The sequence below is a fragment of the Peromyscus eremicus genome, chromosome 10, assembly GCF_949786415.1.
Source record: "Peromyscus eremicus chromosome 10, PerEre_H2_v1, whole genome shotgun sequence".
Classification (NCBI taxonomy): domain Eukaryota; kingdom Metazoa; phylum Chordata; class Mammalia; order Rodentia; family Cricetidae; genus Peromyscus; species Peromyscus eremicus.
Window position 1 is genome coordinate 95008519 of NC_081426.1, and position 17681 is coordinate 95026199.

At 39.3% G+C, this 17681-nt stretch overlaps 1 protein-coding gene across 4 annotated transcripts in view; it reads right to left on the bottom strand.

Annotated features, from left to right (window-relative positions):
• The window catches only part of Hfm1 (helicase for meiosis 1), an 88693-nt gene extending 71519 nt beyond the window's left edge, over positions 1-17174 (bottom strand). For 3 of the 4 annotated variants that reach the window (XM_059274897.1, XM_059274894.1, XM_059274898.1), the window contains exons 1-4: positions 17085-17169; positions 13539-13636; positions 12979-13091; positions 11654-11960 (exon numbers count right to left, since the gene is read on the bottom strand). In XM_059274897.1, coding sequence (XP_059130880.1) covers positions 11654-11960; positions 12979-13091; positions 13539-13609 — 491 coding nt within the window. In that variant the 5' untranslated portion in view covers positions 13610-13636; positions 17085-17169. Of the gene's footprint in view, positions 1-11653; positions 11961-12978; positions 13092-13538; positions 13637-16377; positions 16480-17084 lie in introns of all 4 variants that reach the window. The other variant, XM_059274895.1, reaches the window with a different exon arrangement.
• Between the last annotated feature and the right edge of the window lie 507 nt (positions 17175-17681).

Sequence of the window (17681 nt, forward strand, 5' to 3'; positions counted from 1 at the left end):
GGATAGCTCATGCTGTGGAGAGTTAATTAGCAAACCATGGAAACATTTAAAAACCCTGGAGAGGCCCATGTGGAGACGTACTGAAGACTCCTGCCAACAGTCAACACCAACTTGACAGACAAAATGAGTAGCTAACAAAAACAGACCAAGAGTCCTTGGGAAGTGTCAGGTAACCACATACAACATGGCATTTTGTTTGTGGCCCCTTGCAAAACCCCAATTATGTTTTTTCATGGGAGACCCCAGACTCAAACTACTAATTAACTTGATCCTAACTCATTAAAAAAACTATCAAAACCAACAAAGCTTACTATTGTTTTAAGCCATTACATTTTGGAGTAATTTGTTCACAGTAATAGATACCTAATTAAACTGATGAGTCTAATTAGTTAAAGTGCTGAGGTGGGACGCCCACTAAATAAATTATAATAACAGCAGTTTCTCTAATCAGGTTACTGTAGGATGCAAAGGTCTTTTTGTAGGGTCCTGGCCTTGTAGATAAAAGGATTCAGAAGGAGCACAGAAGGGAATCTGATGATGATTTATTGGAGAGAATAATAAGGCAGCTAAGAATGTTGTCTGCGCAACTGTGAGGAAGGATCTAGAAAGAGGAGGGAAAGGGAGCAACACTTTCTGAGCTTGAAGTTAGAAAGCAGACAAGTTCACTGGCAAGTCTGTGAACAGCTGCATGGATGGAGGGGTTTTTGGTCTATGTCAGTGGTAACCCCCAAACATACATTTATTTTCATTGCTACTTCATAACTGCAAATTTGTTGTTATGAACTGTAATGTAATATCTGTGTTTTCTGATGGCCTTAGGCCACACCAGTGAAAGGGTCATTCAACCCCTAGAAGGGTCATGACCCACAGGTTGAGAACCAATGCTCTAAGGGGACAGTTTTTCCTCCCATTTTTATAAATTGCTTTCAGTCATATTTCTTTTCATTTTTCAGCCTTAGGTTGAAACAGGATTTTAGGTTAATAAAACAGGATTTTATCTTTAACACAGTTGTGTGTGTGTGTGTGTGTGTGTGTGTGTGTGTGTGTGTGTGTGTTTTCTCTGGAGAGATTCCCCAGCCATGACCAGACAAAGAAGGTGCCTGTTACCTACATTTGTAAAGGGTATTACTGACAAGCAAAACTTGTCATTTGTAAAGCATATGATAACTATCAATCATGCCATTTATGCCAGAAGATGCTGATACATACATTCATACATGTAGTTCCTGATCAACCAAATATGTGTTGTATACCCAACTTAACTTCCCTACAAATGGAAAAGAAGTAAACTAAGTTTATTTATTCTTATTTTTTTATTTAAAGAATTTTTGATATTTTTAAAATTTTTATATGTGCAGGTGTCTTGCCAACATGTGTAGCTGTGTGCTGTGTGTGTGTGCGCGCGCGCGCGCGCGCACGCCCATAGAGGCCAGAAGAAATCCCCTGAAATTAGAGTTATTGATGGTTGTTAGCTACCATGTGGGTGCTGGGAGTTGAACCAGGTCCCCTGGAAGAGCAGTCAGTGCTCATACCCACTGAGCCATCTCTCTAGCTCCATGAACTAAGTATATTAACAAACCAAACTACCCAAATATTGTTGTGATTTGAATGAGAAACATCCCCATAGACTCTGATATTTGAACCCTTGGTTCCCAGCTTGTGGAGCTGTTTGGGGAGGTTTAGATGATGCAGCCTTGTTGGAACCTGGCACTTCAGGTTTCTCTTTCTACTTTGTGCTTACATTTGAAGACATTAACTCTCAGGATGCACTCTTATTCTTCTGGAACTAGGGGCCAAAATATACTTTATGTAAGTTGCCTTGGTCATGGCATTTTATTACCCAACAGAAAAATAACTGATACACACATCCATATTTCTTCATAAAATTCTTCAAAACAAGGAGACACCATCTTTACAACTATTCTTTGTTATGTAACTGATCAAAATAGTTTGTTCATGATAGCCTTAACATAAAGTAAACATCAGGGTTCCTAATATGATACTCACAACTTACAGAAACTGTCTAGAGTAAGAATTGAGAAAAGAATGAAATAATAGTGCTTTCCTATTGTCCAAAGTAAATATGGCCAACATTACTTTGAAATATGTACTTGTAAATGTCAAAATTCTTTTTGTTGTTTTCTAAAGCTTTTCACTAAAGTTTTATCATAATTAGCCAGGTGGTAGTGGCGTACAACTCTAATCCCAGCACTCAGGAGGCAGAGGCAGGCAGATTTCTGAATTTTAAATCTGTGTTCTACACAACACAGTAAAACCCTGTCTTGAAAAACAACAAAAAATTTCATACAAAAAAATCTATAGGGAATAAATACAAAGGAGCACTGTGCAAAGACAGCATTTTTTAAATTTTTAATTTTTTTTACTTAGTCTTGATATATTTTTTGTGTAAGAAAAAAAACCTAAATCTTTCAAAAAATCTACACAAAAATTTAGAATAAACTTTGTGAAATTTCATACTCAACTGCTGACAATTCTATCACTGAAGACAGAAAATTCAAATACAGATAGGTGATAAACAGAATCCATTATAAAATGATCCTGGGAATGGGAAATAACTTATGCCCTAGGGTGAGTCCATACACCACACCGTGATATTGGTTAAAATCAATGACTGGAACCAGGCAAATCTGGACTTAAGTACAAACCTCAACCATTTTTTTAGCTGGGTGATTTTAAAGTTATTATGAGTTTTAAATAAGTTTAATAAACTATATAGGTATTATTTAGATTCCAGTTGCCAACATTCTATGGAGCTTTCTAGTCCTCTGAAAATGCCTCTCCATGCAGTCCTTTATGTCTTCAACTTCACTGATACTTTACTTTCTCCAGTCTTAAAAAGCATGGCTCTGCCCTGAAAGCTCTTGCCTCTTAAAAATCCTTTGTGGAAACCCTTAGTTCTTTCATTTCTCAGGTACTTGAAGGTTGAGACTTGTTTTCTCTATGCCAAATCTAGATCTTTAGCCCACTTTAACCATGGTGTCTATACTATCTATAAATATCAGTATCTTTAGCGTTTGCCACATATCAGTTTCTGGTTACTTTAGAATCTTTTTTCTTCATGCTATAATCTGCCATCATCCCATTACTTCAAAATTCATGCAGACACATTCAAAATATATCTCTCATTTTCTTAGGCAATTCACTTCCAATCCATCCTCTTTCACATGGCTTCAGTGACCTGTTGCCACTTAATTTGCTTAATATAATTATCTCCAGCAGAATCCATTTTTCTTCAAATGACAAAAACCCTGTGTATATATACCCCCTTTTAAACATCTAGTCCTCTGCTGGCAGACACTTCGGTTTGCTCCATTAAGAGCCATTATGAGCAGTGTAACTATCTCTCCGATATGTTAACTTGGCATTTGTTCAATGGCTGACTAGCTTCCATTCACACCAGCAGAGTATAAGGTTTCCCCTTTGTTCACATCTTCACCAGCATTTGCTTTTTTTTTTCTTTTGGTTTCTTCAGACAGGGTTTCTCTGTATAGCCCTGGCTGTCCTTGAACTCACAGAGATCCGCCTGCCTCTGACTCCCGAGCGCTGGAATTAAAGGCGAGTGCCACCACTTGTTGTTTTCTTAATGACTGCCTTTCTGACTGGGGTGAGATAAAATCTCAATGTAGTTTTATTTGCAATTCTCTGATGGCGAGTACTGTACACTTTTCCTATGTTTATTAAACATTTGTACTTTTCTGAAAACTACTCATTTCATTAGCCCATTTGTTGAATGGCTTGTTCCAAAGAATTGGATTAAGTTCTTTATATATTCTAGCTATTAATCTGGTCAGGTCTACAGCTAGCAAAAATTTCCCATTCTGTAAGCTGCATGTTTTGATTGTTTCCTCTGTATCAATTATATTAGCATAATTTCATGAGCAACTGGACTTTTCAGAAAGTGTATACTTTTGCTGACATCATAAAGTGCTTCTCCTACTTTTTCCTTTAATAGTTTCAGAGTCTAACATTAAAGTCTTTATCTATTTGGAGTTGGATTTCATATGTGGTGAGAGACAGTTTCATTCTTTCATAGGTGGAAATCCCATTTGCCCAGCATCATTTGTTTAATAAGTAGTTTTTTCTCCAATGTGTATTTTTAGCATCTGTGTAAAACATCAGGTGGCTACAGCTATATAGGTTTGAAATTTAATATTTTATTATTAATTCTATGGAGGATGATACTGGAATTTTGATTGGGATTACACTGAATTTATAGATTGCTTTTGGGTGTATAGCTATTTTCACAGTGTTAATTCTCCTGATCTGTGAGTGTGGGAGGTCTTCCCATCTCCTAGTGTCTCCCTCAGTTTCTTCTTCAGTATTTTCCACTTTTCACTGCAGACATCTTCCACTTCTTTGGCTAAGCTTATTCTAAGGTATTTAATTTTTTTGAGGCAGTTGTGAATGGATTTTCCCCCCTTGATTTCATTACCGATAACATGTTTATTGGTGGTATTCAAGAAGGCAAGCAACTTTTGTACATTGCTTTTGTATCCTGCTACTTTTCTGAAAGTATTTATTAGATCTAAGAGTTTTCTGGTGGGGTTCTTGGAGTCATAGAGAATCATATCACCTGCAAATAACATTTTGATGACTTCCTTTCCTATTTGTATGCTTTTATCTCCTTCTCTTGTCTTATTGCCCTAGCTAAGGCTTTAAGCACTATTTTGAATAAGAGTTGAGAAAGTGAGGGACTGGAGAGATGACTCAGAGGTTAAAAGCATTTCTTACTCTTCCAGAGGACCAGAATTAGATTCCTAGCACCCAATGCAAGGTGGCTCACAATTGATGGGTGATGGTGCTCTGCATGCTGTGAATGTGTTGTTCCCATTGGTTGATAAATAAAATGCTGATTGGCCAGTAGCCAGGCAGAAAGTATAGGCGGGATAAACAGACAAGGAGAACTCTGGGAAGAGGAAGGCTGAGTCAGGAGTCGCCAGCTAGACACAGAGGAGACGCTGCCAGACGCTGCCATGAGAAGCAAGATGTAAAATTACTGGTAAGCCACAAGCCATGTGGCAACTTACAGATTAATAGAAATGGGTTAATTTAAGACATAAGAACTAGATAGCAAGAAGCCTGCCGTGGCCATACAGTTTATAAGTAATATAAGCCTCTGTGTGTTTACTTGGGTCTGAGTGGCTGCAGGAGCCGGGTGGATACAGGAAAACTTCAGCTACACATAATCACCTGTAGCTCCAGCCCCTGGGGATCTGTTTTCTCTGGCCTCTACAGGCACCCACACCCATGACATACACTCACACACATCACAAGATTTAAAACAAAATGAACCTGCACCATTAATCCCCGCACTAGGGAGACAGAAGCAGATGGATCTCTATGAGTTCGGGGCCAGCTTGGTCTACAAAGTGAGTTCCAGGACAGCCAGAGCTATAAAGAGAAATCTTATCTAAAAAAACTCAATAATAATAACAATAATAATGCCGGGCGGTGGTGGCGCACGCCTTTAATCCCAGCACTCGGGAGGCAGAGGCAGGCGGATCTCTGTGAGTTCGAGGCCAGCCTGGGCTATCAAGTGAGTCCCAGGAAAGGCGCAAAGCTACACAGAGAAACCCTGTCTCGAAAAACCAAAATATTAATAATAATAATAATAATAATAATAATAATAACAATGAATATTTTTTAAAGTGGAAAAGATGAACACCATTGTCTTGATTCTGATTTTAGTGGAAATTCTTTGAGGTTTGTCCCAATCAGTATAATACTAGCTACCAGTTTGTCATGTATAACCTTCATAATGATAAGATATTCTATTCTAATTTCTTTAGGTTTTCATCATAGAGGTTAGATTTAGCTGAAAAGCCTCCTCTGCATTCAATGAGAAGATGGTAATTTATGTCTTTGAGTCCATTTATGTGATACATTACACTTAAGGCCTGTATATACAACTGACCTATGCTCTTTTGTTCTTGTAATGTCTTTGGTTTTGTTATCAGGGAAATACTGGTTTTGTTAAGAGTTTGGTAGCATCCTTCCTTTCTATTTGGCTAATTTGACTAGGGATTATTTATTGATTTATTTAAGAACTAACTCTAATTGAGTCTAACAATGAATGTTGTTGCTTACTCATTTTCTGCCCTGATATTTCTTTCCAGATATTGATGTTGACTTTGGCTTGCTTTTCCAAGGACCTAGGGTTCATCACTGTTTACTTGAAATCTGGTTTTCATCTATTTATTTTTGAGATATGGTCTCACTGTGTAGCCCTGGTTAGCTTAGAGCATGCTCTGTAGAATATGTGGTGATTCTCTTGCTTTTGCCTCTTGATTGCTCATATTACAGGGTATGAGTTAGTGCCTGAGTTATCCTTGTTTTTGTTTGTTTTCTTTTATGTAGGCATCTGAAACATAAACTTCCCTCTTATGGCCACTTTCACTGTATTAAATAGGTTTGGGTATGTTGTGTTTTCATTTCACCTTATTTAAGAATAGTTTGTTTTCATTTGATTCAGAAATGTTTTGTCTGTTGTTCAATCTCCATGAGTTTGTGTGTGTTCTTTAGTTTCTTTTGCTATTGATTTGTAGTTTTGTTCTATGGTCAGTTTTGAAATAATTTCATATTTCAAATTATGTTCCATTGGCTGCTGACAATGTGTATTCAGCAGTGTTTGGATGGAATTTCTGTAGATGTTTGTGAGGTCTTTGATCTTTGATGCTATTTAATTCATGTTGTTTCTAACTAAGTCTCTATTGTTCTATTTTATCAAATAAAGACTTGGGAGCCAGAGGCACAGAAAGGCCACCTGCTTCCTCCTCCATCATCATCCCTATAGCCTTATGGATATGTTTATGTTTCTCTATATCCAGAGAATTCCTTCAAGTATCTTTTTTTTTTTTTTTTTGGTTTTTCGAGACAGGGTTTCTCTGTGTAGCTTTGCGCCTTTCCTGGAACTCACTTGGTAGCCCAGGCTGGCCTTGAACTCACAGAGATCCGCCTGGCTCTGCCTCCCGAGTGCTGGGATTAAAGGCGTGCGCCACCACCGCCCGGCTCCTTCAAGTATCTTATATAGTGCTGACTAAGTGGTATGAATTCTTTAGTTTGTTTTTGTTGTGGAAAGTCTTTCTCCTTCAATTATGGCAGACAATTTTTCTGAATATAGTAATCTGTATTGGCAGTTAGTGACTTTGAGAGATCAAAATTATTCATTCCATGCTTTCTGGCTTTTAAGTTTCTATTGAGAAATCTGCTACTATTCTGATAGGTTTATTTTTTATGCCTTTGATTTATGGTTAGTATTTTAAATAAAATGTCACAGGGAGTCAAAGCACAGCCTCCATATGAAAATACAGTAATCATCAATGAAAAAGAATCTTCTCAACTCCAATCATTGTAGGAAATAGAGAAACAATGATAGTACTGTGTTTATTAAGATAGAAGTTACTGGGGTATGATAAATAAAAGAGAAAACAAGTAGTTAATATTAGGATTATAGAAAGAGAAATAGAGGAGGTAAAAGTAAACAGAAACAGGTAACAAAAGGAACAAGGATGTAGCTCTGGCTAAAGGCAGACTGAAAGAAAAAAGCATAAAGAAATATACAAATTGGATCTGACCCAAAATCCTCCTCCCCCAGGACTAGCTTTCCTGGTACCAGAAGATGCCATACAAACTCCCATAGGAGGGAAGAAATGTGGAGGCTCACAGAGGCTTCCTAGTAAGACCTTACTCAGGGTCAGAGAATCTGGGCTTGCTTTACCCAGGAGAGCTGAATAATAGGATGATTTGGCCACAGGTGTGGTTATCAGGTGTTTTGAAGGGTCTATACTTGGCTGTACACTGTGCTTTGATCTTGAAAGGGGGAGGTCTTTTGCCTCGCCCCTCAGCATTATATATTAAGCCCTTTGGAATAAACCTCAAGGAAGCTGGATATTGACCCAGGGCCCTCCCGAAGCTATCCTGTGTCTCTGTCTTTCTTGTCGTCTCTGCCTATATTTCTATCTAATACTTACTCATTCCTCTCTCCTCCCAACAAGAACCTTTTGACAGGTCAGAGCTGGATTCTGACAAGGGAACCATCAGTCCTACCCAGCTATGACATCTATTAACCCCAACAACACCAGCATGGCATGATAACAGTGGTGATACACTGTGTATACTAATAAAATTTGCCTGAAGATCAGAAAACAGAACAAGCCACTAGATTAAACATAGAGGGCAGGCAGGGGTGGCACACACCTTTAATCCTAGCACTTGTGAGTTCAAAGCCAGCCTGGAATGAGATTGACTCAATCTAGGAGAGAAAGAGCCAGGCAGTAGTAGCACATACCTTTAATCCCAGCACTTGAGATTTCATGCCTTTGCTTGGGAAGTCACACACCTTTAATCCCAGCACTAGGAAGGAAGTGAAATAGCTGGGCAGAGAAAGGTGCATAAGGTATGAGGAGGAACGAAGGCTTTTTCAGGCTGAGGAGTCCTAGAGGTAAGAGGTGGCTATGGCTTGTTCCTTTGTCTCTCTGATCTTTCAACATTTACCCCAATATCTAGCTCCACGTTTTTTATAATAAGACCATTTTAGAATTCATACAACAGATAACCCTAAGGGTGCATTAGTGGCACTCATACTTGTTGGTGGGTCTTACATCTCTAATTGGATGTTAAGACTTGCTCAACAGAAGGGATATCATATTGTTACAGGAAACCAACCAACTACCCAGGGCTAGTGAAGTCATGGATCTTGATGGAGAACCCACAACCACTACTTTACTAAATCAACATAATCTCTAACATCATTCAAAACACTTGTTGGTCCTTATACCCACAGAAAACAAGTAGTCCTCACTCCTCATCAAGAAAACTCAGCTGGGCAGTGGTGGCACACGCCTTTAATCCCAGCAATTGGGAGGCAGAGCCAGGCGAATCTTTGTGAGTTCGAGGCCAGCCTGGTCTACAGAGCAAGATCCAGGAAAGGTGCAAAGCTACACAGAGCAACCCTGTCTCAAAAAAAAAAAAAAAGAAAAGAAAAGAAAAGAAAAGAAAAGAAAAGAAAACTTCTCTTTGCAACAGACTGAGACCATTACAGAAAAGTCTAACTAATCAAAATGCAGAGTTGTGGAGCCCAGTTTCAATGGATACATCTGCAAAACACTCCCAAACCCAGGTATCAGGGAATCCTGTGGAAGAGGGGGAAGAAAGATTGTAAGAGCCAGAAGATTAGGGAGTCTGTCATGAGACTGTGTTTCTTAGGAATGTCAGAAGCTACAACCCATAAAATCTCCCCAATATGACTGCTAAAACGTGAGCTGAATAAGGACAACAGACATGCTAAGAGGGATATGGGAGCGATCCCAGGAGGCCTCAGTCCTACACCAAGAACTACAGGCAACTAAGGAATACTGAGAATAGGAGAAACAGTCTTCCCCAGACAAGGGCAAACCAACTGGTCATCCAATACTAACTGGCCAGCTCTGAAAACATACATACAAGTAACATAATCAGACTGAACAGGTTGTACGTAGAATATTATTTTAAGGTGTGTTACATTTGTTTATACTGTGGAACATTTGTTTTAATGATGCAAAGATGTGTTGCATTTGTTTAACTCTGTGAGGCTGTCTAAAACACCTGATGGTCTAATAAAAAGCAGGAGAAGGAATGGGTGGGGCTGGCAAGCAGAGAGAATAAATAGAAGAAACCTAAGAGAAAAAGGATCACGGAGCAAGAGAAAAGAGGAGGACACCAGGGACCAGCCACCCAGCTACACAGCAAGCCATGGAGTAAGAAGGAAAGAAAAGGTATACAGAAATAGAGAAAGGTAAAAGTCCAGAGGCAAAAGGTAGGTGGGATAATTTAAGAAAAGCTGGCTAGAAACAAACCAAGCTAAGGCCAGGCATTTATGATTGCCTCTGTGTGTGATTGGAAGTTGGGTGGCAGACCCCCCCACCAAAAGAGCAAAAACAACAACAGTTGTATTTATGTATTTAGGAAAATATATACATATACATCTATGCATATAACAACATTTAATGAAAATAGAGACTATGCTTTTGAAAGAGAGTAAGGAGTAAACGGAAGATTAAGAGGGAGGAAAGAAAGGAGAAATGATGTAACTTATTATAATCTCAAAAAATAAAATGTTGCATGAATCCTAAATGGTTCTTATAATAAAAAACCTGGAGCCAGATATTGGGGTAAATGCTGAAAGATCAGAGAGACAAAGGAACAAGCCACTAGAGAAACTTCTTACCACTACTGAATCCTCAGGCCGAATGGAAGGTGAGATCCTATCTCCACAAATCCTCTGATTGAAAGCCTCTGAGTCCTCGGCTGAAAAACTCTAGTTCTTGTTTCCTCATGCCTTATACACCTTTCTCCACCCAGCCATTTCATTTCCTTCCTAGTGCTGGGATTAACAGTGTGTGTGCTTCCCAAATACTGGTAGCAAAGACATGAGATCTCAAGTGCTGGGATTAAAGGTGTATGCCACCACTGCCTGGCTCTGCTTCTCTCCTAGACTGAATCAATTTCATGTAGTCCAGTGTAGCTTTGAACTCACTGGATCTCTGCCTCTGCCTCCTTGAGTGAGAGGATTAAGGGTGTGTGCCACCACTGCCTGGCCTCTATGTTTAATCTAGTGGCTATCTCTGTCCTCTGATCCTCAGGCAAGCTTTATTTGACACAAATATATCACCACAATAAAAGATACAATCTTTAAAAAAAATACAATCAAAAATATAATCTAAAATAACTCCAGCTCTCAGGAGGCTAAGGCAGAGAAACTCCCAAAATCAAGAGAGACCAAGAACAAAGTAGGACAAAAGTGGTCTGCTAAAGTAAATTGTTTCTGTTTTCATGTTGTTTTCTCATGTATGTTAAAAGCAGTAGGATGCTAACACATGTGAGATCATACAATATACATACTTAGTCTCTGTCCCTGGTTTTCAACATTACTTTTAATCTATTCATCCACTGATTTGTGAAAAGGGTCATTTTGGAGTATAGCCAAAAATACATCATTTAGAACCAAACATGGCAGCACATGCCTTTAATGCCAGTACTCGGGAGGTGAAGACAAGAAGATGTCTATACTTTTGAGCTCATCTGTGTCTACACAGTGAATTCCATTTCACCTACACAATGAGATCCTGTCTCAAAATAAAACAACCAGTGTGTGTGTGTGTGTGTGTGTGTGTGTGTGTGTGTGTGTGTGTGTGTGTAGGGTTAACTAGAAGCAGGTTTCACACTGTTTTAAAATGAACCAACATATTTTAGCTTTCAGTTATAACTTTCAGTATGGCTAAGTATTAACAGATATAACCCACCTAAAGAAAAACTGAGATTCCTCAGTAAATTTTAAGTATTAAAGGGTACCAATAAGAAAAGTTTGGGAATCTTTGCTCTAATCATGTATGTTGTTAAAATAACTGTCACATTATGAAACATTCAGTGAGTTAGTTTTAGCAGCTCATTATCCTTGCCTTTAATGGTAAATTTTAAGCTCCTGAAAGATGAGAACTGAAGACTCCTGTGAGTAGAACCCCAAGCCTGGTAGTGTCTGGCACATAAACTATTTGTTGCTACTGTTTTTCTCAATAACCTCCTATTAAATTTAATTCTTTTCCGTGTACACCTAATACTCAGATTTGCTCGGCGTATTATGTAACTAATTAGTTACCCTTTTTTGAATGCTGATGTGTACTCTCCTCTATCTTCTGCAGCATTAGGGAATTTCAGATCCCCAGGACCACTCTTTGAAGGTGGATTGTCAGTGCCCATGTGATCTTTACACTTCTGGGAAGAGCCATAGAACAGTGTGCCAGCAATACGGGATGAGTCATTGTTACTTGATCCTCCTAATTTCAGGTAATCCTGTTTACGCACATTACAGGGAAAATGGAATTTTTGTGTTGGTGAAATACAATTTTTGTCTTCGTTAATGATCTTCAGATTTGATGTTATCATTTTTGGCATCTTTCCTTGGCCTAGGATAAGAGAAATACACTAATTATTAATTATTACATATTATATGTTCTTTGTGAAAAGAAATTTTCTAAATAATGACAGAAAATTTCAATTAAAAGTTTCTAAAGAGGGCCAGTGACGTGGTTTAGTGGGTAAAAGTATCTGCTATCAAACCCGAAAACTTGAGTTCTGCCCCGAGGACCCACGTGGTGGAAGGAGAGAACTGACTCCAAGTTGTGCCCTGACTTCACAAACACTGTGGTAGTACCCCCTAAACACAGATACTAAATAAACATAACAAAATTAAAATTTTTCTAAAGAGCTTACTAGATAAATACAAAAATTGAAAGAATCAATACAATAATAAGATAATCTGTACTACTGTAGTCATGAAATAAAGACGGTTATTTCTGGAGGCAGAGACAGACAGACCTCTGTGAGTTAGATGCCAGCCTCATCTACATTGTGAGTTTCAGGCTAGCCAAGGCTACACAGTGAGGTCCTGCATAAAAAAACATAATTATACAAATTCATACACAAACATATATAATTTATGAGTCATAATAAAACATTAAAGTTTTGAATATTATATAAGAAACATACACTGAACATGCTTGTTTTGGGGGAGAAATTTTTTGTAGTATTGGGGAAGACTGAGGCCCTCCTGTATGATAAGCTCATGTTCTGCTACATCATTAGCTTAACAATGTTTAAAATAATCTCATATTATACATAACCTTCTGCATCTTGGTGTTTTTCACTGAGATCTGGCTCTCAGAAAACTGTACTTTTTGTAAAGAACAAGACAAAACAGAATTGCATTAGCAAATTTTAGTATTCATAGAGCAGCAGTACAAACAAGTACGTGATCATGTATTATGCACTATGTGAACGTGTTTGTAGAGAAGGTGAATGCCCTAGACCTTGAGATTTGATGCACAAGCAAAAAAGGAATTAATATTTTAATACATTAGTAGATTTTTTTTAAAGTGACATAAACTACATGAGTTTGGCTTCACAAGAAACATGACAACTTACTTAATAGTTTATAACTTTCAATTTCTTCCTCTAACTCTTGAGTATCTGGAATTTCTGAAATCAGTGGAGCTGGAGGGAGAAACCAATCCAGTGATTTTTCCTTAACTGGAAGGCTACACAGAAAACAAAATGTAAATATATGTTAATAAGGACAGGCTATCAAAAACCATCTATTTATTAAACATTACTCAAATACAGACTCTTAGACCAACACTCCATAAACAAACTGTCAGGTTTTGCTTTATCCCTGTATGTATGGCAATGCTCTCAACATCTTTCCCTATGTCACAGGACTGATGCACACTGCTGTATGAGGGACGCTGGCTGAATGACAGCTGTGAGGCCACTTCATGTTCTCCTCACTCAAACGTTAGCATTTCAAGTACTGCATACAACAAATTACTTGTGACATACCGCACCTAAAACCATGGGCTATCAACATGTAAATGTCACCATTATTATATTCTAGATTATTCCTGTAACTATTAAGAATTAAAAGTCCCTAAAATTATAAAACTGAAAATAATACATTAGATAACCCTTCTTTCAGGCACACTTACTTTTCACTTTCATCTGGGCTACTGAAAAACAAATTATCCATGGAAAAAAAGCAATTGTTTGATTTCAGCATTGTTGAAAACCGGACTTTGTCTGAAATCTACAAGAAAAAAAAAAGGCAGTTTATATTCATTTACAGGAATGTAAAAAACAATTTCTAGACAAGTAAATGAGAATCGTTAATTTCCCAGAATGCTTTCTAAAATATAATCACAGAAAACTATTTAGCTTTGTCTTCTGAAAATTCCTTGAAAACGCCTCATTATGAAACACATTATTCTCCGTTCATTCATGTGTTTTCCCACATGTACCCCTCTCTATGCTGCACTAATGCTTAGAATGTACTTCCATTCTTCTCCTAATACATCCTTCAGTGTGGGTCACCATTGTTAAAAGCATACATTGCTCCTTTTTCCTTTCAATTATCACCCCCTGCACATCAAAACTCTATCTCATTTTTCTAATTCTGAAACATAATGAAGTGTTCTATAGGTCAAAGCATGAAATTAGATGCACAAACCATAAAACATAAATTACATTTCCTTTTTTTTAAAGATTTATTTATTATGTATACAGTATTCTGTCTGCATGTATGCCTACAGGCCAGAAGAGGGCACCAGATTTCATTAGATGATTGTGAGCCATCATGTAGTTGCTGGGAATTGAACTCAGGACCTCTGGAAGAGCAGCCACTGCTCTTAACCTCTGAGCTATCTCTCCAGCCCACATTTCCATTTCTTATGTGATAGTCAATATACTGCAAATTTGTCCTCATGACAGAAATTCAGATTTAAAAAACTATATGAACACCATCTCATAGCAAAAGTGCATTACCAAGTTAGAATCTATGTTACCAAGATGGAGAGTTCTCTAGTGAAGACATAAAACACATGTAGGGTGATGTTAGGAGGAAGGCTATTTCCAGTGCAGCTCTTGACAAAATGACACAAGAGGCTAAATCCTGCACACATTTTAGGACAGTTCTTACAGAACCACAATACTGTGGGTTTTCATTATTTTAGTTATTTGGGTTATGTTTACTTTTAATACTCTTCTCAATTTATTAATCGCCCAGTCACCAACAAAAAGAAGTAGCCTAAACTAAAACAAGTAAATATGATTCTATAAACATCTAAAACAATTTGACTGCATGATAAACAGAAGCCAAGGAAAACTGGGCAGAAAGTACAAGGGAATCATTCTGAAATACACTAACAGATCTTTACATCTACTTATGAAACAATTTCAGAACTTGAAAACAGTTACTTGAAAACCTATGCTAATCAACTTTGTATTTATTGTCCAAGAAGCTGCAAAATGCTTCCTGTCTAGTGTCAGAACTATATTTTAATCAACAAAAGGTTAAAGAAGTAAAACCCATCAAACCAGGTTTACAGGGCTCTACTACCTCAGTGTTTAAGTAGAAAATCTCATTACTAACATGTATGATCAAGTTCTTTATTCTAAAAGAAAGTGGAAATAAGACAACAAAACAGACTAAAACTAACTTTAAATGTTACACTATACAAAAAGAACTCCCATATACAGAAAATACTGTCACAAAAACGTTTTTTCTAGTTCTAGTACAAAAGGTGGTATAACTTATTTTAGTACAGAATAAAAACGTGTGTGTGTGTGTGTGTGTGTGTGTGTGTGTGTGTGTACTCTGGATTAAAAAAAACTTTATCTAGAATTTTCTATCCCTCAATCCTGCATTATTTTTCTTTATAACATTCATCTATAATTGGAACTTTGTATTTAGTTGCTTATCTTTCTCCCTGCAAAACAAAGAAGGGATTTTTTTCTTATGTTTCAATAACCTAGAACAGATCCTGACAGCATAGATAATCAATAAAAATTCAATGTAGAGGGGGGCTGGAGAGATGGCTCAGAGGTTAAGAGCACTGACTGCTCTTCCAGACTGCTCTTCCAGAGGTCCTGAGTTCAATTCCTAGCAGCCAGAGGTCCTGAGTTCAATTCCTAGCAACCATATGGTGGCTCACAACCATCTGTAATGAGATCTGGTGCCCTCTTCTGGCCTGCAGGGATACATGCTGTATACATAATAAATTGAATGCACTAGCAATCAACTATAAATAAAACAATTTCAGTTAACTGATTACCCACAGTTAATGTTAAGTTTAAATTTTTGAATTTTTCTCCTAGCTCAAGATTCATGTAATCACACCACTAAGGCTCTAAAAGATGGTGAATTTGGAACTTTCACCATGTAAATAAATCTTTTTTAAAAAAAAAAAACATAGTATCTAGCCAGGCAGTGGTGGCACATGCCTTTAATGCCAGCACTTGGGAGCCAGGAGGATCTCTGTGAGTTCGAGGCCAGCCTGGTCTACAGAGCAAGATCCAGGACAGGCACCAAAACTACACAGAGAAATCTTGTCTCAGAAAAAAAAAAATAGTATCTAAAATAAACCTTGTTACATTTGATGTAAGATGATAAATTTTTAATTAAAGTTTTAGGTTTAGATTGAGATATTTTAAATTTATCACAAAGTTCTTATTTCAGAGCTGGGCATGGTAGTAGAAGTCTAAAATCCAGCCCTGGGAAAGTGGAGGCAGGCGGATCAGTTCAAGGCTGGTCTCAGCTGAGGTCAGCCGGGGCTACAGCAAAAAACAGGTTTCACCACAAAATACAGTGCAAAACTCAGTAAGCAATCAGTCACAAAGTAGTTTTACTTTGTGAGTACAGTTTGTTGCTTGCAGAAGTTAGCACACACCTCTAACTCTGTCGCCAACTTTACTATCGTATTCTCCGTAATCTTCTACTTATTGTATAAAATTACTGGGTTGTGGGTTCCCATTTTCACATTAAACACGTACACTGTCAGATGTGACTGTAATTCCCACTGAAGGAGGTGGAAGGGCAGAACCAGGAAGGGCTGCAAAGTGATTCCGGGATAGCCTCGGCTAGCCGTGGGGAGCCTGTTTCAAACAACACACACACACTTACTTCAAAGGGCGGATGTCCACACACAACACTGACTCACAAGAAATCACCGGTCAGTAAGGCAGCCCTAACGGGGCCCCACAAACGACCACGGGGACTCTGACAGGGACTAGAGACCACGTCTCATCCCATGCCCGAGGTGAGGGCAAAACGGACCTGGTTAGCTGGGAGGCGGCGCACACCTGTGATCCCAGCACTCGGGAGGCAGAGGCAGGGGGATCTCTGTGAGTTCGAGGCCAGCCTGGGCTACAGCGCGAGATCCAGGACAGCCAGGGCTACACAGAGAAACCCTGTCTCGGAAAACCAAAAAAACAACCAAACAACAAACAAACAGGACTCCGGGGCTCCGGGTTAGCGGCTGATGGGGTGCACGTGGGGCCCCCTCACCCCGGCCCTCCCCCGGGGCAGCCCCGCTCCTCAGGCCTCCCTCAGGCCCCTCTGACAGGAATGCGCAGGAGTCGCGCGCCCTTGCCCGCCTGCCCAGCAGATGGCGCCCGGGCGAAGCTGCCCCACGGGCGGCCCGCGCCCTCCCGCGGCCCCTCCCCACCCACCCACCCTCCCGCGCCCCCTCCCCACCCACCCGCGTCGCTCCCCTGGTCCCCACGCGGATGCCGATGCGCGTCCAGGCCCAGGCCGCGGCCACTCACTGACCCTCACGCCGAGCGCCGATCCATCGATTGCGGATCTATCGAGCGCCGATCCCCCCCTTCCCCCGCTCCTCGAACGACCCCAGCCTCCAAGCCCGGCTCAGTCAAACGCCAAGGTGCTCCACCACCCTAACCAGGGCGTCTGCACAGCCCAGCCTGGCCTAGCATTCGCTCTGGGACCCCAATTTCTCAGACCTAAGTGTCTGATTAAAATGACAACCATTAGGTCACTATTACCGTGACAACTTTATTTCAGAAACAAATATTTTTAAAAGTCACAGTGCAGCCGGGCAGTGGTGGCGCACGCCTTTAATCCCAGCACTCGGGAGGCAGAGGCAGGCGGATCTCTGTGAGTTCAAAGCCAGCCTGGTCTGCACAGAGAGTTCCAGGACAGCCATAGTGAGATCCTGTCTCAAAAAACCAAAATCAAACAAAAATTTAAAAAGTCGCAGTGCATTTGAGTTGATTAAAGATGAATGACAAAGTCAAGAATGGTGTGTTCTTACGCTGCAAACTCAATTACAAATGTA